The 22,361-nt window shown below is 40.4% G+C and overlaps 1 protein-coding gene across 1 annotated transcript in view; it reads left to right on the top strand.

The window, feature by feature from the left end:
* The window catches only part of SLC30A8 (solute carrier family 30 member 8), a 35,908-nt gene extending 14,706 nt beyond the window's left edge, over positions 1–21,202 (top strand). The window contains exons 3-8 of the mRNA XM_004431122.3: positions 4,749–4,895; positions 8,572–8,725; positions 13,220–13,370; positions 15,008–15,113; positions 19,574–19,708; positions 21,057–21,202. Of these exons, the coding sequence (XP_004431179.2) occupies positions 4,749–4,895; positions 8,572–8,725; positions 13,220–13,370; positions 15,008–15,113; positions 19,574–19,708; positions 21,057–21,202 (839 nt within the window). The remainder of the gene's footprint in view (positions 1–4,748; positions 4,896–8,571; positions 8,726–13,219; positions 13,371–15,007; positions 15,114–19,573; positions 19,709–21,056) is intronic.
* The last annotated feature ends 1,159 nt before the right edge of the window (positions 21,203–22,361 follow it).

Genomic DNA, 22,361 nt, shown 5'->3' with positions numbered 1-22,361 from the left:
CTCCTCCTTTCCTTCTCATTCCTAATAATTAGTCTATGAGTTTGAAACTGACTTTAATTTAGAGTCAGAAGAAAGAGATGTTGTCAGTAAAGGGTTAAATGGACACTGACAATCATTTGGAATTGGAGCTATATTGATTTTGAACTGATTTTCCTAAAACATTACTTTCATCACATTAATTCTGTCTTCAAAATCCTTCAGTGGCTCCCCTTTGTCTGATTCAGTGCTTCACCACCTTTTCCCCATCATGGCAAGCATAGGAAATTCTACTGAGTGCTGGGGTAAACTGACAAGCATGCTGGTAACAGGAAGAGGCTCGTTCAGGGGCTCCCTCTGTGCCAGGCCCCACTTAGTTACTCCAAGTGAAAAGACATCACTATATTGGAAAGCTCTGGCATCTTGGACAAAATGAAAAACTCTTACTTTGGCTTTCAAGTCATTCCACCCTCTGGCTGCCAAACTGACAACCTTTTTCTTTTACTACTTCCTCACATAACTCTTCTGTTTCAGCTATTTTTTCATTCTATGCAAAATAATCACTGTACCTAACGTCTCTGAGGCTTTTGCTTATGCTTTTTTATTTTAATGGAAAAGCCCTCTCCTCATTCCTACACTCACTCATCAAAACCCTGGCCATCATTTACGACCCCAACCCACAACTCACCTCCTCCCTAAAGCCACCTTTTACCATGGCAGAGAAAGCAATTATTATTCTCAGATTACTTTTGGGGATCTGGGAGGTCCTCCTGCAGGATATGGGATGTGAGCAAGGTCTTGAAGGATGGGTGGGAATTGAGAGGTGGGTAAGAGGGAGATGAGAAGGGCCTTTTAGATGGAGGGGCCCAAATGAGCAGCACCCGATGCACCTGGAAAAGATTTTGACTGGGTAAGCCTGCAGCAGGCCAGGAAATCTGTATTCTTAGAAAGCTATTCAAGTGATTCTGCTGTGTAGCCACATTTGGGTGCCTCAGTCTGTAGTGGACTGGTACCGCCTGCTCAGCAAGCCTTCTCATACTCATTGTGCTGGTTGCTGCTCTGGCCCTCCTGGCACAAGGCTGGGTGTGAGATACCAGCCTCGACTAATCAGAGTCCCTGGGTCTTTATATAGAGAGGCTGAAAAAAGGCTCTCTTTCTTCTAAAATAGTATGCTGAAATGATATAAACCTGGAGCTTCCACAGGCCCACCTTTCTTGCTGAGGAGGAGGAAGTCTGTCTCGGGTAGGACATTAAGTAGCTATGGTTGGAGACAGAGCAGAGCACCAACAGCAGTTTTTCAACCTTAGGATTAGGCTGCACCTGATCCAATCCCACCTAGATTTGTTCTCAGTGATTTGAGCCAATATATTATCATTTTGTTGTTGTTTAAGCTAGTTTGAGCTAGGCCTTTATGGCTTACGACTGAAAGACCCTATCTAAAGCAGTGGTGTAGGGTAAAACATGGTTGGTGGAGAATAAAACTGGAATGGTAGTTGGGGGTCAAGAAGGACCATGAGGCCTGGCTGAGGAATCTGGATCATTCTGTGGGCCTTGGGGAGTAATTCATATTTAGAATAGGGGAGAATCAGGTCATAGAGTTGTGTTTAGTGAGATAACTGGCCACAGGGTGCAGAGCAGATTGGAGGAAGAAATTAAGGAAGGCTATAAGAATCAATCCTTCCATTGTTAATGAGCCTTTGAACCTGTTGAATCAGGATTCTTTCTCATTTCTTGTGGAAATTCCTAATCATGGAAAGTTCATAAAGAGGAGTTACTTTGCAGAGGTAAACATGTATCTGTATTTAAAAAGATAGACATACACTCAGAAGAATAAGCTCAAGTACGGCCATTAGTGGAAGAAATTGAGAGTGGTCAGCGAAAGGCATCTTGAAGAAGGACTCTTTAGAGTTAAGCAAGGATGGAGAAAACACTAGATTGATAGATAGGAATACAGAGCTGGGAGCAACTCCCTCCTGGGAGCAGGTGGTTTTTTTTTTTTTTTTTTTTTAAATCTCTCTTAGTAAGAGAAAGCTATAGCTGGGTGGTGTGATAACCACAAGCTTTATTGATAAGGGAACTTACTTTGCACTAGAGCCACGGTGTCTCAGTGGCTTAGGCTACTTATATTTTTTGAGATTACTGGGATTAAAAATTTAAGAAATGTCAAAACATGCCCATGCAAACTATGGTATATTTTGAATACTTGTTAAATAATAACAAGTTATGAGTTTTCAACATAACATGTTGTATAATATAATATTCCTATTCAAAAGACAGTTAAAGAATTTTAAAAATATGAATTAATAGCATAGAATGTTATGGTACAGTAATGAGACACAAGGCTAATGTTGTCAGATGAACATTTACTTCTTTCAATCCCATCAGTATGTCTCTGTTCTCCTTGGAAAATGTCATGTGTACTTAACACCAACTCTAAATCTGAAGTGAACATGAGAACCAAGACCAGTGGCTCCCCTGCTCTGCTAGTGTCATCTTCACGCCACAGGCCCTAAGAAGAGTCTGTTTCCAGGACTTAGTCCTTAGTGCCTCTCCTATCTTGTTATAAGTGCATTGCTTTCTACATCTTGCCAAGTAATTCAGAAATACGACTGCTACTGCCTACTTCACGCCTTTATCGTAATTTCCTTTGGCTATTACTGTGGTGTGTTAACCTCCAGGTTCTCCTTCCTCCAAGTCAGCCTCCATATTCCTGGCAAAGATCTCTCTCTTAATACAGATCTGAACATGTCAAAACCTTGCCTCAAAATCATAAGTAGATCCCCTTAACCCGTAGCATAACATTCAAATTCTTTGGCAAGACCTATCACACCCTAAGCAAGGGTCCCCAATCCACCTTTCCAGTCTCATTTCTCATTATTCTCCAACACTCCACACCTCTCGTTTTTCTACAAGGTGCCGTCTTCTTTCGTTTCTCTCTGTTTTTGTTCTTGCTCTTATCTCTTTCTGAAAAAAGTTTCTCTTCTAGCTAATTCTTACCCCTCTCTGGTGAAAAGTTCCTCAGTGCTCCCAATGAGCGTGGCTTTCCAATTCCCTAGCTCATGATGCATGTCTTCAGTACATTGAGTGTTAGACAATGGGATCATTAAAGAGAGGGACAGTGATTTGTAAACTTTGTTGATCTGTGTATACCCTATCCCTGTACCATGCACAGTAAGGGCTCAACAAATACTGGCTGGAAGATTGAATTAATTGTCAATAATACCACATGCTTTCAGAAGCAAATGCAAGTTCAGTCACAAACTACTTCTTGCAAATAGTTTGCTCCATAGGATTTAGCATGATTGCCCACAGTTTTCTGGATTGTTCTTATAAGTAGCTCTGAGGTTGCAAAACGGTTCTCATTTCCTGGGCCTCTACGTTAACATACTTCTCCAAAGCAAGTCCGTTTTCTTTCTCAGTTGTCTCCTGACTCAGCTGAGACTGTTGAAGAAACCCTATAAGACTTCATTTCTTTGATTTAGGCTACAATTTTAGCCCAGTACATAGAATCGTCACCATCATTCATTGCTGAGACTTTGACATTCTGCTTATCTGCATGCAGTCAATTCTCCAGGCAAGAAATAATGCATTATTAACACAGCTTTATTATCAGGCCCAAGTTTGGCAGATAGAGCAACATTAGAGGATAATTGGAAGGACAGCTGATTTGTTAGCAAAATGTTGCTTTTTGGCTAATGAATCATTCGGATTTTTGTACTGACAGCTCAGTAACAAGCTTGAAGCTACTTTGCTTCAGACCATTAAACTTTGACAAACCAGTTATTAACTACAGCTAGAGCCAGCGGTCTGTGGGGATTATTGCAATTATGAGCCATATATGTAATTTTTTTAAATCATTAGTTGAGACAAGGTGAGTCTGATGATGGAGGGGCTGGTGACTGACAGTCTCTGTCACTTTGTGGTACATGAGGCAATAAACAGCTGCTGGAAGGACTAATCAGTCAGCAAAAGCTCTTTGCTGGGAAGAGGTAGTAAGAGCAATAAAGATTATTGCTCTCAAATGACAAGCTCTGTTTGGGAAGGAAAAGACAAGGTTTTCCTTTGACTTCTTTTTTGGAGGCTGGAGGTCTTTTCTCAAAGGAGAACTAGAGGGAATTAGAGGGAGCACACCCAATGGAGCCGTGGCTTAGGTTCTCTTCCATGCTTCATTGGATTGTTGTTGCACTCAAGAGTCCCACTGGAAGGTGCCTGCCCCTTCTCCTCACTGCTCCCCACTGTTCATAACAGGGATCTAGAACTCAGGTGGGTAATATAACCCAGTAGAGCAGAAGGAAAGTAAAAACTATGATAAAATTACAAGTCAAATAAAAACACACCAGTGGGCCAGACTGTGTCATCTAGTTTACAGACAAAAGTCCAGGTCCTCAGTCTGGAGTGTGAGACCCCTTGAATCTGGCCTCGCCCCCTCCAGCTGCATCTTTTTGTATTCCTCTTTTGAATCCTTATGCCCTGTTCTAACTGAGGTGTTCTCCAAATGTGCCCCACACTTTCCAGTCTCTGTACCCTTGCTCCCCCAGGGATGGCCTCTCCCTTGAAATTCATTTCTACATGTTCAAATCCTACTCACTCTGGGTCTCAGTTTCTTTACTTGTCATATTGGGAAGAAGAGGTGGATTAAATCAACATGCAGACCCTTTCTCTTCTAAGGTTCTGTGAGTCGGTGGCATTTTTACCAACGGTGGTTAGGGTATGCATATGAATCTAGCTGCACTCTGAGGCCCTAACCCCGTGTGATATTCTGTATCCCCTAGGTGGGCACATTGCTGGGAGTCTGGCTGTCATCACAGATGCTGCCCACCTCTTAATTGACCTGACCAGTTTCCTGCTCAGCCTCTTCTCCTTGTGGTTGTCATCGAAGCCCCCCTCCAAGCGGCTAACATTTGGATGGCACCGAGCAGGTAGAGTTCACCAATTGAACATTAACACAGAGTAGTGCTGCAGAGTCAAACCAAGGATAAAAATGGAAGGACAAGGCAAAGGCTTGTTTGAAAATCCCTTAGAGGCACATCTCTGGCTCACAGAGTGAAATAGACATGCAAGTGGGAATGTGTTCTCAATGTTAATTCAGCTAACAGCCAGATTAATGGGCTACCTCTACTCTGATGGGACAACAGGAGCACATGTATCACCTTAGCAACCACCCCAGCCCAAGGGTGTTCAGCGTACGGTAATAGCCATGATATAATTCATTACATTACTCTGCATCTGGCGGAGAGGCTGGGGTAAAGCTTCTGCCATTTTGCAAAGTAAGGCACAGAGAGCCCATGAGAGTTGGAGAGACTGAAGAACTTCTCATAGGGGAGCTGGGAATATATGGGCTTGCCTGCTCACATAGCATTTAGACATTCAGTGAATGGCTCAGTTGAACATCTTGCTCAATCAATCATCAACAATAACAAAAACAGAAGAAGGAGAAGGAGAAGGAAGAGAAGGGAATGAAATTTTACTTTTCCTGTTTTCTTAGAGATGGTTCTTCCACCGAGTAATTGCTTGCTCTTGTCTAGGAAGTGGCCCAGGTCATGATGAGGGTTTATTATCTGTGAAATTTTTATTTTGGCTTATTTTTACAATCCACCCTTGTCCCCAATACACACACTGCCATTCCACTTCTCCTCTTCTGTATTATTCCTTATATCAACTGGGAGAGCTTCTGGCTGAATGTTTTGTGAAAATCATGTGAACAATAGTCACAATTCCGTATTTTTACACTGGTTGAGAGAATCAACGTGAAGGAGATCTGAGGGCAGAGCAGGGGTGGTCAACATGCTGTCACAGCCAGCCTTCACTGAAAGGTGCCCCTAGACACAGACCACAGCTTGTAGACTGACAATGTGGACTGTGATTTCTCAAGCTTAGAATGATAGGAAGTTCTAATTCCACACCAAACAATTTATCATCGCAAGTGTTTTCAATTGCCTTTCCTCTAACATTCAGAACGAGATGAGGCAATAAAGAGAGTTTGTCACAAGGTGATCTGAGGATGCTTTTTCAGTCCCTGAACAGAGCTACACTTGGAAAACATGTACCTTAGGCTGAACACCCATCATTTGTCCGTATACGTTTTTAGTGCTGTACCCTTTCTGGTACCATTGGTCAAAGCTGTTTTGTAAAGGTAGAGTGGACTCAGAATTTAGATCACTGCTTGTACTTTCTCATCCTGGCTGTGGAAGTCCATGAGCATTGACACTTTAGAAGACCAATGCTGTGCAACAGAACTCTCTGCTTCGAGGGAAATATTGTATAATATAGAGTATAATGTGGCTATGGAGCACTTTAAATGTGGCTAGTGCTACTGAAGAACTGGACTTTTAATTCTACTTAATTTAAATTTAAATAGCCACATGTTATTGGTGGCTACCCCAGGCAGCACCACTGTAGACATATAGGTGAGCCAGCATAACCGCAGACTGGTGGTCAACCCAATGACTCTGCTATCCTAACAGTTTTCTTTAGCAATCATTGTGGCACCTGTTGATGGTTCCTAACATGTTTCTTTTCCTAACTAGCTACTTTAAAATTCTTGACTCTCCGTTTAGTCCTATGTTTGATCCACTCCTGACTTTTGGACTTGGTATTTGGGCTTTGTCCTCCTAGTCCTTGCTTCATCATGCCTCTCTGTCCCTGGGTTTTGATTTGGACATACTCTACTTCCATACCCTGATGTAGTGCCCCTGGGTAGGAAACACACTAGCTGACTTCTACAAACCCAATCTCTGGTTCTGGCTAACCAGAAATTCTTGAGCCTGGTTCTCATAAATTTCTGCAAAGGGAGATTTTAAATACCCTGGCTAGACTAATGAAATAATAAATATTTCTTGAGTGCTTGCTATATATTGTGTTAGTTTCCTAGGGCTGCTATATCAAAGTACTACAGACTTGGTGACTTAAATAAGAGAAATTTATTGTCTCATAGTTCTGGAAGATAGAAGTCCAAGATCAAGAGTTGTCAGAGTTGGTTCCTTTCGCGTTCTGTGGGGGGAAATCTATTCCATGCCTCTTTCTTAGCGTCTGGTGGTTTGCTGACAATCTTGAGCATTCCTCGGCTTGTAGATTTCTGCTTCCATCTTCACATGGCATTCTCCCAGTGTGCATGTCTGTGTTCAAATTTCCTCTTTAAATAAGGGCATCTGCCATGTTGAATCCAGCATAGATCTGTGCTACTCCAGTATGACCTCATTTTAACTTAACCAATTACATCTGCAACAACCCTATTTCCAAATAAGGTCATACTCTGAGATATTGAGGGTTTGGACTTCTACATACGAATTTTAGGGGGACACAATTCAACCCAAAACATATGCCAACTTATTACACATTGTATGCTATTATTATACTCACTTTATAGATGAGGAAACTCAGGCTCAAATAGGTTAGGTTACTTGCCTAAAGTCACATAGCCAGTAACCGGCAGACCATATATGTCTGAATCATGACCTCATGCCCTAAACACCTGCGCCAGCATTTCCTGTAGTGTAAGAAGTGTACCACTGGTGGTGAGTCAGATGATTTTAAGTGTCACATGAACAATAATTACATATCCTAGTATGTATTAGAAAATCAACTAGCACATCAAAAGTAATTTCATGGGGAGCTTTGCTTAGGAAAAAGCTAAGTGTAAAAAGTGAATTTATTTAAAGAAAATATAAGTGACTCATAAGACATGTAACACTTAGACAGGTGGCATGTAGATACAGGAAAAATCGTGAAGGTTGTATGTAAATGACTAGAGTCTGGGAAACACTAGTCCCACACTGGGAAACAGTATGTTACATTGCTCTACTTTAAGGGGGACAGTCAAAATTATGGAATGTGCCTGACCACTGACTCAGAGAATGTTTCTAGGCCCTTGCAGGCTTTTAGAACCTACCTGCAGGTTGAGTTAAAGATCAAGGTGAGGTGTAATGAACTCCTAAGTAAGGAAATGTACTTAACTCAGTGGCAGATGGAACTATCTTATCTTTAAATATTAATGTAAATGTCTCCATTCTGGTACTTCTTTTCTTTACAGTTGCTTTTAAAATGCAGTCAGAGTGTTGATACACCTCTGAGCTTGCCTCTGTGTTTACAATATGTTGAGTTGGCAAATGGAACTCATTTTCCTCAAGTACCCTCTGAAGCCTTCCTTTTTACTATTTATTCCACAGAAGGTACTGGTACTGGCAAGTTGTAAATGTTTTATGGCGAAATTAAGAGTTTCTAAACACATTTTACTCTTTGTGTCTCATTATTTCATCGCCTAATAAGTTTCGATCATTTTAGCACCCATAAATTAAAATCCCCGAGGAAAACAGCAAGGGCAGGCGGCAATTAATATGCTTTAAAAATTTGCTGGAAATTACTTAGTAATATGGAGCATAATGAAGTCAGACACTGGCGTTTTATGAATTCAACGTTGAAGTGCCTCATCTTAGTGTTAAAATCCATCCACACTCTTGCTTTGTGAATCACTGAGTGAACTAGTTTGAAGCTTCTTTTTGGGGAGAGGAGGGAACATTAATGTCATATAACTCTTGGGGAGGTTAAAGTGATGCATGAATTCTTTGTATATGGGTGTCTGTGTGCTTGAACCCCTAGAGATCCTTGGTGCCCTGCTGTCCATCCTATGCGTCTGGGTGGTGACTGGTGTGTTGGTGTACCTGGCGTGCGAGCGCCTGCTGTACCCTGATTACCAGATCCAGGCGACCGTGATGATCATCGTGTCAGGCTGTGCAGTGGCAGCCAACATTATGTAAGTCACCCCACACACTGCCCATGAAGCTGTCTTTAATTTAGTCTGGACATAGATTTGTTGGTTTTGTTGTTGTTGTTTTTGGTTTTTGTTTAATTCCTCTACTTTTGAGGATGGTAGATACCTGAAAGAGTGCTCAAATGGCTCTAAGACTGAAAATAAGGCTGGTTGTGCTAGTTTAAGTTAAAGAGTGTTTTAATATCGTCTTCTAATAGCTACCATTTCGAATGCTTCCTATGTGCCAGAGACTGTGCTCAGATCTTTTGATCTACATTATCAAGCTCAATGTTTGCAACACCTCTACTTTACAGATTAGCAAACTGAAGCTCAGTAGGTTAAGGAAATTGCCAATGAGGTAGTGCAGAGCCAGGATTTGAATCCAGACCCACCAGATCCAGAATCGAACTCCTAGACATTCTACTCTCATGCATATTGATGATTCCGTATGGGTTGTGACTTACTCTTGTTCATTTTTTGTTACATGAACACATTACATGTTCCCAGAGAGCTGGGTTGGAAGGGATCTTAAATGTTATTTACTTCAGTCTCCTTTCTACTTTTGAATTCTTTTTTGCAGCATCCTCATAAAACGGTCATTAGTTTCATACATTTTAACAGAACTAATAACAGGGAAGTTATTTCCCTTAAAAGCAGTCTATCTATCTTTGCATCATTGTGACTGTATAAAAATTCTTCCGTAAGCTGTGTTAGCTAAATTCTCTCTCTGGTTTCCACCTGTGGGCCCATTCCCTTATCTAGGCAGTCTTAAATCATTCTTATGGGACATGTGATCATGTCCTATTGGATTTGTGATCATTGTCATATTGGTCTGCTCTTCCCAAAATAAACCACTTGATTGCTCATGACAATGGGGTTTTGAGGCCAGGGCTTTGATCCTTTTGGGTTGATTTGTTCTTTCTCATTTGATAGTCTGGACTTATGGACAAACCTACTTAAAACTCTATCATCTATCTATTGATCTATCTATCTATCTATCTATTTCTCTATTTCTCTATCTATCTATCTATCTATCTATCTATCTATCTATCTATCTATCTATCATCTTTCCATCAACCGTGGTGGATAGAACAATGGCCCCTCAAAGATTTCCACATTCTAATCCTTGGAACTTCTGACTATGTTAACGCCCATAGTAAAAAGAATTTTGCAAATGTGATTAAGTTAAGGATGGATCTTGAGATGGAGAGATTATCCTGGATTACCTAGACAGGTCCAGTGTAACCACAAAGGCCCTTATAAGAGAGAGGCATGAGGTCAGAGAGGAGAGAAGATGTTGCAATATCGGCTTTAAAGATGGAGGAAGGGACCTGGAGCCAAGGAATGTAAGTGACCTCTAAAAGCTGTAAAAGGTAAGAAAATGAATTCTCTCCTCGAGTCTCCAGAAGGAATGCAGTTCTGCAGATCTGTTTTACACTTCTGACCTCCAGAACTGTAAGATAATACATTTACGGCATTCTAAGCCACAAAGGCTCTGTGGTAATTTGTTGCAGCAGCAATAGGAAACTTGTGCACTATCTATCATCTATCTATCTTGCAATGCAACGTGATACGTGCTACAAGGTAGGCTTATACATGAAAGTGAAGAAGACAGCGATAAAAGAATAGAGCTTTGAACAGTGGTTTTTAAGAGAAGGCACAATGGAATCTCTGGAATTGGAGGAAAATATGAGCATGTACGCTTTGAGAAAGCTCCTCATGTCACTCAATGCCCTTATCTTGTGCCTGCCTCGGTTCCTCACCTCTTAGTTTGCGAACTTTTGCTCCAAATCTCTGAGCTAAACAGTAGGAGTGGTACTTGATCTGCTGTCATTACTAGATCCCCATTTCCACCCAGTTAACTTGAAAATATGTTTCACATTGGCAGTAGGAGAAAAAGTGTGGGGAGAATGCAAATCTATCACCACTGGGAGACAAGCCAAAGCACATGTTCTGCTGGCTGGGGGTCAATAACATCATCTTTACGTAAGGAGAACAATGTGTCCACAAGGCAGCAGGAAGAATAAAAGTATTAATATTTTCCTTAGAGTCGTATGTCACATAGGTCGTGTTGATGCTATACAAGGATGAAGGATATACCTAGCCTAAGTGCCACGTAAATCTGGGACCTCAATGATCAAGTATGACTTTCTAAACAGATACCATCCAAATTTTCTTTTTACTGCAACTGCTTTTGAACTTGGACCTTAAGATTGCAGGTGCTTTTCATACTTAGAAAGACAAGGGTGGGCCGGCCCCACGGCTTAGCGGTTAAGTGCACGCGCTCCACTACTGGCGGCCTGGATTCGGATCCCGGGCGCGCACCGATGCACCGCTTCTCCGGCCATGCTGAGGCCGCATCCCACATACAGCAACTAGAAGGATGTGCATCTATGACATACAACTACCTACTGGGGCTTTGGGGAGAAAAAGGAGGAGGATTGGCAATAGATGTTAGCTCAGAGCCGGTCTTGCTCAGCAAAAAGAGGAGGATTACCATGGATGATAGCTCGGGGCTGATCTTCCTCACAAAACAAAACAAAACAAAACAAAACAAAAACAAAAACAAAATGACAAGGGAATTGAAAAGCATTGACTTCTCCATGCAAGTAGGTAGTTATTTATGGATAAAGATGCTGAGTGACTCTAATGTTTTCTCCCAGAACTGGGATTACAGGTTTCAAGTGCTGCTAAATGCTATGTTGTCTGAAAACAGAGATATCAGAATCATAATTTGGGAATAAATCTATTCCTTGGGGACTCAATATCAGGACAGATACTTCTAATAGAAATTGCAAAGGGATTCTGGGATGAATATTATTGACAGAGCCTTAAACTATTGCATGCTAAGGTTTCTCTGCCTGAAACATTCCCTCCCTTCCTAGTCTATTTCACTCTAATATAACCTTTCAAATCCAGCTCAATTGCTTTGTCTATCTAACAAAATCAGACTCCCCTGTTTTACTATCCATAGCACCAGTCCTTAGTAGACTTATTCTAATTAGAATTTTCCATTTATATTTGTCCTTTTATAATCTCTGCCATCTCCATCATAATTAAAGCTACACTAGGGAGGGACCACGTCTTTCACTCGCCTTTATGCCCATTAACTGTGCCTGACATACAAGAGTCCCTAAGTAAGTTTTTAAATAAAATGAGTAAAAGAATGCATGACAATGTGATGAGCACACATGGCAGATCTAAAAAAAGAGTCTATTAATTGCCAGCTACATCAGGCTGTCTGTAGAACCTTAAATGCAATTCCTAATTGAGGGTGAATTTCTGCCCAAACACTGACAACCTGAAAACCTAACATTCTGTAATGATCAAATCTTGTTGGGTAGCAGTCATTCCACTTCATAGAGATGGCCTGAGATTTAACAGACACTACCTGCAAATAGACTGGAATACATGACATTAAACAGTGGTTTTTTAATTTTTTTTTGTGAGGAAGATCAGCCCTGAGCTAACATCCATGCCAATCCTCCTGTTTTTGCTGAGAAAGACTGGCCCTGAGCTAGCACCCGTGCTGATCTTCCTCCACTTTATGTGGGCCGCCGCCACAGTATGGCCTGATACGTGGTGTGTCGGTGCGCGACCGGGATCCGAACCCGGGTCGCCAGCAGCGGAACGCGCACACTTAACCGCTACACCACGGGGCCGGCCCCGCAGTGCTTTTTTGTTTTTTAAGCTTTGTTCCAAAATGTTCAGAAAGAGTTTCTAGGCAAAATACTTGTGGCCATCAGTAAAGAGATTCTCATTTTAACTTTGGTCTAATACCTTCTAACGTTGTAGATAAATAGAAGCAGGTACACATTACTTATCTCTTTGACTTGGATAGGAGAAGTTAAATTTTGCAATATTATATATAAATATACACATTTATAATACATTTGCATATTTCAGTCTCTTGATAAATAGTTGCATATACGTAAGCACAGTACTCTCATCGTTGGCCATTAGGAAATTATTGAAATTTCAAATTCTCATGGATATGAACAAAATTAGGTAAAATAAAAGAATAAAAAATCCAACGTGGATGAAATTCACTGCTTCTTATTTTGTTTTATGCCTTTCTGCTGCTTTTTGCATTTAAAACCAGTACATTTAATTAAGCTCCCACCAAAGTTCAGCTTTAAGCTTAGCTCAGTGCCTGACATTTATTAGACCCTCAATAAGTATTTCCCCTGCTCACTGTGAAATACTTGGCCTTCATCTAAGAAGTGATGCTTTCTGGTTTTAATATGAAACAGAGTAGCGTTAGGTAGATGGATGAGAAAACTGAGGTGAATCTTCATAATCTGTCCTCGTGTGAAAAATGTAAAATTCTATGATATGCTTGTGTTCAAAATTAGTCCAAAATAGTACATTTTAAAGCATTAATATTTCAACTATCTGCCATTTTGGATAATATATGCTACTGTCAACTCCTCCGTTATGCTGCATAGGTTTTTAAGGGTTAATCTCATGTGTGCCGAGAATTGTTCTCTCTTTTAGGCTAAGTGTGATTTTGCACCAGAGACGTTCTGGCGACAATCACAGGGATGTGCAAGCTAATGCCAGTGTCAGAGCAGCTTTTGTGCATGCCCTCGGAGACCTGTTTCAGAGCATCAGTGTGCTAACCAGTGCAATTATTATCTACTTTAAGGTGAGTATGCTTGAGTTTTCTCACCATCATAGTAATGTTATAGATTAGGTAGTATAGAAGCTGACCCTCCAATATTAACTTAAACAAGGGTGGACAGCCTACGTTTGCCTATGCAAACTACTTTGCAAGGTTTGAACAAACAAATAAACACTCAAAGGCTGAAACCTTAGACTTTCCAAATTCCTAAGAGCTGTGTCTTTTACTGTTGGGCTGTCAGTCTTTCAAGAAGTAGTTCCTTTTGTCATGGGGTTAAGATGGACAGCAAGGAACCGTGAATACCTTAGGGTTGTTGGGTTGTAAGCAACAGAAAAGATCTCTAGCTCACTTAAGCAAAAATAGATTTGTTGGCTGAAAATTATTGGACTTAGTCTTGGAGAGAAATGAAGGTAGAGTTAAGGGCAACTTTTGATTTTCAGATTTCACAAACTATCCCTCTTCTGCCCCAGCACCATGCTGAAATGAATGCCACTCAACTAATTTTTTTCCTGTTCTTGTCTGCTGAACATTCATATTTCTGGGAAAGGGAGTCCAATTGACCTGGCTGGGGTTGTATACCTGCTGCTTGGCTGGGGAGGGTAGAGCACCTGATTGACTGTCCTCCCAATATCACCCCCGATGGGGAGAGGTAACTTCTCCCCAAAGAGCCAGGGTGCTAGTGGAAAGTGGAAATGGATCCTGGGTGGACCTCTGACTCTAAATGAATATTCACTACAGATCTCTACCTGGTAATAACAAGAACTAACAGAGGTGGGTTAGGGTGGAGGTGGAGGGGTGACCGAGGAGAACAGCGTTCAGCTCTGTCTGCATCACTATTGTTCAGTTAGCCAGGACTCTTTATTATTACCAAAAAATGAAAACATGCAAATAAAAATTACAAAGACATATCTGAATTTAGTTGAGCAAATGCTCACTGAAAGCTTTAAGGCAAAGTATTTCAAGATTGTACAGGTTAGTGGAGTTTGGGAATACTCTTACAAAGGTTATGTTGATGCCGAGTTTCTTAGAGATAATGAGGCACAGACTTTTTTGTGGCACAAGACCTCAACAAGGGCAGACTAGCAGGTGTTTCAGCCTGAGGCTAAGGGCTCCAGCGGTGAGTGAGGCCTCGGCTCCTACTCTTAGAACTGTATCAAAGATGCCTGCCTCCAGTAAGTATCATACTTGGGAGAGAAAGAAAGAAACTAATCCCAGTCTGCCAAATCCAGGCGCCAGCTGTACCTCGGTCATATGCAAACTCTGAGCAGATAACACCCTTTCTTCTCATCATAATTAAGCCTGAAAAGTCATTGCATATTGTGCAAATTTGTGCATATTTTCATCCCATACTCTGTACTTCTATTAATTTGAGAGAAGTTAAATCAGGCCTCTTGAGAGAACACTCAAGGATATCTTTCCCTCTACTTATTAAATTATGGGGACGGCATGTCCTGTAGTCTCCTTCTTCAGTCACTGCTAGTTTAAAGCTTAAAAGGAGGACTGAGTCTTCAGGAAGTCTTCCTCTGAGTTGGATGTCAAGTGTCAGGAGGGTGAGAGGGTAATAGAGAGGGAAGGGAGGAGAGAGGTTTACTTATTTTATTAATCAGACTTTCTGCATGGGAGGCCTGAATTGAGTTAACCGAAGTCCCTATTGTTTCTAGCCAGACTATAAAATGGCCGACCCAATCTGCACATTTGTCTTTTCCATCCTGGTTTTGACCAGCACCATCACTATCGTAAAGGACTTCTCCATCTTACTCATGGAAGGTAGGAGTGATTTTATTATTTGAGGATCTATGTCTTCTTTTCCCTATAATCACAAAAGGGAATGGCTTCAAGGCATGCCCACTGTTAATTTGCATTATAGGGAAAATGTAAGCTTATAAGGAATTTTTGTGGAAACAAATATTATGGTTTTTATTCATATGGGAGCAAATAAAAAGAATTGGCTTCTATTTTTTGTCCAGCAACTGTTGAATGATACGGCACAGAGTAAAAACAATACGTCCAAACACTAAAGATAGACGTTGAGGGAGGTATTGCAAAAATATAAATTTATCCCTAAACATATGGAAAAGACCTAAGAAAGACTGCGTAAATCTATTCCTCAGGCAGCATTCGAACTGCTATGAAGGACTTGCCTAAAACTCCTGTCAGACTAGGCCAGCAGTTCTCAGACTTCAGTGGCGTCAGAATCACTTGGGTGGTCTGATAAAACACAGATTGCTGGGTTTACCCCACAGTTCCTGAGACCAGGGGGCGGGGGTGTGGTCTGAGAATTTGAATTTCTAACGAGATGCTGCTGCTGCTGGTCTGGGGACCACACTTTGATACCAACACTGGATTAGTCTTTTCATTCCCACTTAAGGGATTCCCATGTGAGGGCACTGGGAATGGCACCTAGAAAATTCAGTCAGAACTAGAGGTTTGTGTTGTATCAAACATTCAGACGACCAAAAATATCTGGACATTGGCTGAACTTTTCTTTTTTGTCCAGCGCATTTTGACACAAGGTAGGCACAGCGTTAGAGTGCCATTGCCCTCAGGAACAGCTGACACTGCCTTAGCGTTCACTGCCGACTATACATTTAAGGGTTTTGTTCTCAGTGGGCATTATGGTTGTTGGCAGGTGGTAGTGTTGGTAGTGAAACAGAAAATGGAGTCAAACATAACTGAGTAACAAAAGTGCACTTTCTGGTTCTGAAGGTGACAATATGTAGTTTGTCAAGTCACAGATGCATCCATTTCCTTTCCTAAAGGCTGAGTGTTGGGCAGCAGCTGTTGTTGCTATTATGGAACTTATTGACTTGAAGGGGATAAAAGATAACTTGTGTACAATTTGAAATGACCATATTCTACTTTCTCTGTCTCTCAGTATAGCTCTTCTCTGGTGATTATCTTTTTTTTTATCTAAGGAAAAGTGCAGCTAATTATTGAAACTGGCAGGTAAATCCTATCTGGAAGATGCTTAATTTTTAAAGTAGGTTTTTAAATTAGGTTAGCATAAAATAATATTTGTACTTGGTAAAATTTTAAAATGATATGGAGAGGTATAAAATGATAAGAAAAAAATATCCCTATTTCTCTGCCTTTGAATTCCCAGTCCCATTCATCAGGGGTAACAACCTAATAAGTTGACATACATCTTTCCAAAAAAAAAATCTATGCATTTACAAAGATATGTATATGTACATATAATATATAAGCAGATACATATATATAGTATGTGTATGTCATTTTTTATACAAATGAGATTACACATTGATACATATTTTGTTCTGTACCTTGCGTTTTTCCCTTGGAGGTCTTTCTGTATTAGTACTTACATAGATACACCCCATTCTTTTACATAGTCACAAAGTATTCCACGGTATGCATGTACTCGCTTATTGATGGACATTACAAACAATGGTGTAATTACCATTCTTGTACATATATATTTTTAGCACTCGTATATCTGTAGAATAATTCCTAGAGTGCTATTGCTGTTTCAAAAGTTATGTGCATTTTAAAATTTGATAGATATTGCCATTTCTATGCAATGGCAATTTGCAATTCTATTGCAATGATACCATATCAATTTCTTTCCCGACAACAGCATGTGAGAGTGCCCATCTCTTCACATCCTCACCATCATTGGGTATTATCAAACTGTTGATCCTTTCTAATCTGATAGGTGAAATATTATATCTTATTGATTCCGTATGCAATTCTTTAATTATGAATGATATTGAGTGATTTTTCATATATTTATCAGCCTACGTAATTATTTTTTAAATGCTCATTTGGGTATTTTCCTGGATGCATTAATATTTTTGCAGGATCTCCCTCAGAAAAAAAAGGCTGCTAAGATGTAATGTAGCATTGAGGCTCATGGGAGCATATCCTCTTGCTTGTCAAATTTATTTCATAAATTAAAATAAGTAACAGTGGACTTGTGTTTTCCATAAAAGTAAAGAGATAAAGGAGGCAAGAGACAAAAAGCATAGCGGGATCATGACTTCATCTCAAGGGTCCTAGGTGAGTAACAGCAGGTCTTCAAAGGGGCAAATGAAACTCCCCAGAGATGCACATCAGGCATAATAGTCAACATTGGGTTGTAACACCTAGAGTCTAGCATTTGCATAATGCTTCACACTCAGAGCATGGACTTTAGAATCTGACATCCTACTTATCTATGTGGCCTTAGCAACCTCTCTGACCCCCAATTTCCTATACTCCAGTTAAATAGGAATTGTAATATTGAGAACTAGCTCTTGAAGTTCTTATAATTATTGAATAAGATTATCACTATAAATAAAGTGCTTAGCACCAACTTTGACATATAGTAGGTTCTCAATAAAGTTGTTGTTATTATTATTACAATATAAAAATTTCCTCCATGACTCCACACACATTCTATTGTTAATCTGAGAAAAGAACTCCTTTAATTTGTTTCCAGTACCCTGAGCTTCATGCAGCTCACAGAGTAAAAGAACATGATGACAAGCTCTTTGTTACCTCCACGAAACAATACAAAGTTGGATTAAACTTCTAAACTCAAACTGTAGAGAATTTTAAGTTAGCCCCAAGGAGGAAATTCCCTAGATGAAGGTTCTTAAACCTTGAAAAAGGGAGGTTAAGGATTTCATAGTTCTTTAAATAAGTGGTTCTTGACTAGCTGCTCATTACAATCATCTGGGAAGCTTTCAAAAAGTACTTATGCCCAGGCCCCTTTACCCAGAGATTCTGATTTAATTGATTGGGGTGGGGCAGGCTTTGGTGTTTTTTTAACATGCAGCCAAGCTTGAGAACTACAAGGCAGAGCTGCCCAGAGTCTCATAAATATTAGCGTGATGGTTCTCAACTTTGGCTGTGTGTTAGAATCATCAAATGAGCTACGAAAATACTGATGCTGGGCCTTATCCTCAGAGAGTCTGATTTAATTGATCTTGGGTGTAACCTGGTCATCAGGCTTTCTAAAATCTCCTCTGGTGATACTAATGTGCATCCAAGGTTGAGAGCCACTCTGAAAGCATGTCGATTTCAGAGCCTCATCCACAGAAATTTTCTTCAGGAGGACTGGAATGGAGCTGATGCGTATTTATTTTTAACAAACACTCTAGGTGTTTGTGTTGTATATATAAACTTGGATTAGAGGCTAAAAAGTGGTCATCCTTAGGAATCTCTTCTATAGCATCCTCTTTGGATCATCTTTAATTGACAGAGATTTACATATTGCATTAAATGGCTTTACCATTGTTGTCCTGGTTGAGTTGATTTTTTAAAAAAAAATTCTTGTATTGAATTGATGTCTTTTATGATTCTAACCAACCATTGGCTCGGTTTCTTCCTCTATAGCTAATCAAAGCACGTGCACTTACACTTTCATATCCTCTCATCTTCTATATGACAATCCTTGCAATGTTTGCAAAAAGTGATCCCACCTCCCTTAGCCTTCTCTTCTCCAGGCTAGAGGCACCCTAGTTCCTTCAGCCCCAAAGAATAGCTGATTGGCTGTCAGGCTCCCCAACTTCCTGTGTGCCCCACACCATTCTTTTAAAAACAAGGATGACAGTCAAACTATTACATTCTACAACTAGGACATTAAACCCTGACTAATGTATCTAAAATAATAGAAATTTTACAAACAGAATAATACAATGGTATTACAATGTTAGGATCCCCTATTAACACAGTTCACTAAGTGACCTGTAGGATAGCTAGTGTTTGTATAGCATTACAGTTTACAAAGGACAGATATTTTCTGATTTACTGCTCCAAGAACTCTGTGAACTACATATTGTTCTTATCACTTCTATTTTACTACAAATGTGCTGAGGATCAGAGAAGTTCCATGATTTGGGTAAATTCACAAAATAGTTGCAGTCAGAATGCTAACCAGGAATGATTTGATTCCAAATCCCATGTTGTCTCATTTTGCTTTCCAGAGTGTTTGCAAAGATAATTGAGACAAGCACAACTGGTTTAATAATACACCCTGAAAATGAAGGATGATTACTGTTGTTGGTTACTGCATGGTAAAATCTGCAAATATCCTTTGTTTGATTGATGGTAAACCCTTTGAAATAGTCAAGTGACTCTGATTTATAAACATTTGAAGTAAGAAACCAGAAAAGGGGAGGGCAAGTTGATATTTTGGTGAGGACTTTGCAGCCCTGTTTAGCCACGTCAATGAGCTGTGTTTAGTTGAGTAACAACAGCCCCCCACTCTTTCCTCTTGTTAGGTGTGCCGAAGAACGTGAATTATAACAGTGTGAAAGAGCTCATCTTAGCGGTGGATGGGGTGGTGTCTGTGCACAGCTTGCACATCTGGTCTCTGACAATGAACCAAGTGATTCTCTCGGCTCATGTTGCTGCAGGTCAGTGACTTTTGTAAACACTCTGGACAAAATTCAGTCCTTGTCCTGTAAAGTCATTAATGTCCTTTCTTTTTGTAGAGCTGCCTGTAGTGTCTATTGCCTGTCAAAACAACTGTAAAGTGTTTAGTATTACTAAGGGCCTTACAAAACCACCCCCTTTGTTGATGTCATCATAGCAACAATGATACCAATGACAGACATCCCTTAAGTCCGACTGCAGAGGGTAGAAAGTAGAACAAAGGGCTAAAATGTCACCCAAACCTCCAGGACTTAGACTCTGTCTGTTTGACTTAGTGTCCTATCAGTTAAATAATAGGGATGAATTCAACAATAAATCCTCATTGAGTATCTCCTGTGTATAAGATGCTTTGCCTATCACTGAAGATAGAAAGATAGAGACACAGTACCATCCTTAAGATCCTAACGAGTTAAAAGATGTGCCAGTAGGAATTAATAATGGTTCCTTTACCAGATGGTTAGAAACTCTATAACCCATGTGAGATCATTCTTAGGATGTTGGGTTTATTCTAAAGAATACTTTCTCAAGTAGAAGGTGATTTTGTCCAAGATATGTCCTATGGCTGAGAAAACAGGCAGTGGGGGTCTTTAAATGCCTCAGGAGACAGCTCAGGCCAAGGATGATACATTAAGCTGCTAAAAAATTACTCAAGAAGTTACTTAGAGGCAGGGTACAGGAACCAGTGACAGGTATTTGAGGACTGTGCTTTCTCAGACATCCTCTTCTTTGCTGAGAGACTCAGATCTGACTACAGGGAATTTACAGCACCCACTACACCAATATTTCACTGCAAATGGAATAATCTAGTAAACAATTGGGTTACTATGGAGGGAACTTTGCAGCCTCTTGATACTTTTGGGACAAGAGAAAAGATGGCAGTGAGGATTGCTGCTCTAAGAAAGGTCTGTGGGGAACTCTAAGTGCTTCCTGGTTCCCAACACCAGCCTTGATATAAATTCTGATTGGATACAAGGACTGCAACCAGAGATCCCTGGAGACTGGTGAGCAGGGCTGTATGAGAAATAATAGCTCTGTCTTGGCTTTTTCCAAGGCTTATTTCCCCTTCCATACTCAGCTCTTAGAAGTGCCAGACCTCAGAGAGATCTGTGGGCAGGAAGAGTTCCCATAGTGACAGGGTACATTGCTGCACTAGAATTTCCCCTGCCTTGTCTGTGTGAATGTAGCTGATTGTCAGAGCATCGTGGCTCCTTCTGAGTGCCGTGACTGCGTCCCACCCCGTCAGGTCAAAGACAAAGTGAAGCTGGAGATTTAGCAGTTGCCCATGTGTGTGCAATCAGTGCCAGTCTCACTGTGGTTCTTTATCAACAGCAGCCAGCCGGGACAGCCAGGTCATTCGGAGAGAGATTGCTAAAGTCCTCAGCAATAGCTTTATTGTGCACTCACTCACCATTCAGATGGAATCTCCAGCTGACCAGGACCCCGACTGCCTTTTCTGTGAAGACCCCCGGGATTAGCTCAGTCACACTGTCAGCATCCCGAGTTTGACAGGCCACTACATGCTGCTCTGCAGTTTCTGGAACATAAGGAATAAGGAACAAAGGGAAGAAGTTTGAGAAATTCATGATACGGTACAATGCACATATTATCCTTCTTTATTTAGCTCCATCCGCCATGAATGAAGATGCATTCAGATTCATCAATCAATTGGGTTATCAACTCCTCAGTAGCTATGTTCAATTACAGGAGAATGTATATAGATTATTCCTGGCTAGGGCTGTAATAACAGCTGTTTGTAACCACAGACAATAAAAAGTTCATCTCCCTTCAATAAGGCATCCTGAGGATGAGTGGGTAAAGTTGAACTCAGGAATGCCTTGTCAGGAATCAATGGCAAGGAAAAGAATCACAAAATTTTCCCAAAACACGTGAAGCAAAAACAAAAAGAGCCAAGTCAGGGGTAAGAGAGAATCTGGAGGACTAATACCCCATTAGAACTTGACTTTCCCACCAAACTGGAATATAATTTGAGGCAATATCTTTTGACTCCCAGTCTATCAACATGACTATTCACTAAATGGGGTAGAAATGCCCTCTCTCCATCTTGCTTACAAGTTATCTTCTAATATGTCTGAAGCTATTGAATGATATTTCACTTCTCTGTATAAGAGGCCTAGACAAATAAAAAATTATGAAATTGCTGCTTTTTGAGTGTTTTTATATGATGTGACCTAATAATAAAAGAAAGCAAGGAGGCACAAAGAGGCAGAGTTCTTACCCCAGGTCACATGGAAAATAATTTAGTCAAAGAATTAAGATAAGAACTCTCAGGTCTTGAATAATAGTAATAGAGCACATAACTATGGTCCAAGTATTATACTGGGCTATTTAGATATATCACCTCATTTAATTCTAACGACAACTTTGGGAAGTTGGAATTAATATCATCATTGTATAGACAAGGACATAAGGTTCATAGAGGTTAAGTAACTTAACCAATACCATTTATTCATTCATTCAAAAAATAATTTTTCAGTGCAGGCTATGGGCTGAGCATTGATGAACTAAGCTGATAGAGCCTTTGCCCTCATGGAGCTCTTTCCCTTTTGTGGGGAGACAGGCATTCCACCAATAAACACCACCAAGAATATACTACAAACAGTGGCAAGCGATACA

The sequence above is a fragment of the Ceratotherium simum genome, chromosome 23, assembly GCF_057802395.1.
Source record: "Ceratotherium simum simum isolate JZ-2026a chromosome 23, ASM5780239v1, whole genome shotgun sequence".
In the NCBI taxonomy this organism is placed as follows: Eukaryota; Metazoa; Chordata; class Mammalia; order Perissodactyla; family Rhinocerotidae; genus Ceratotherium; species Ceratotherium simum.
This window is presented reverse-complemented; position numbering and strand designations above follow the sequence as displayed.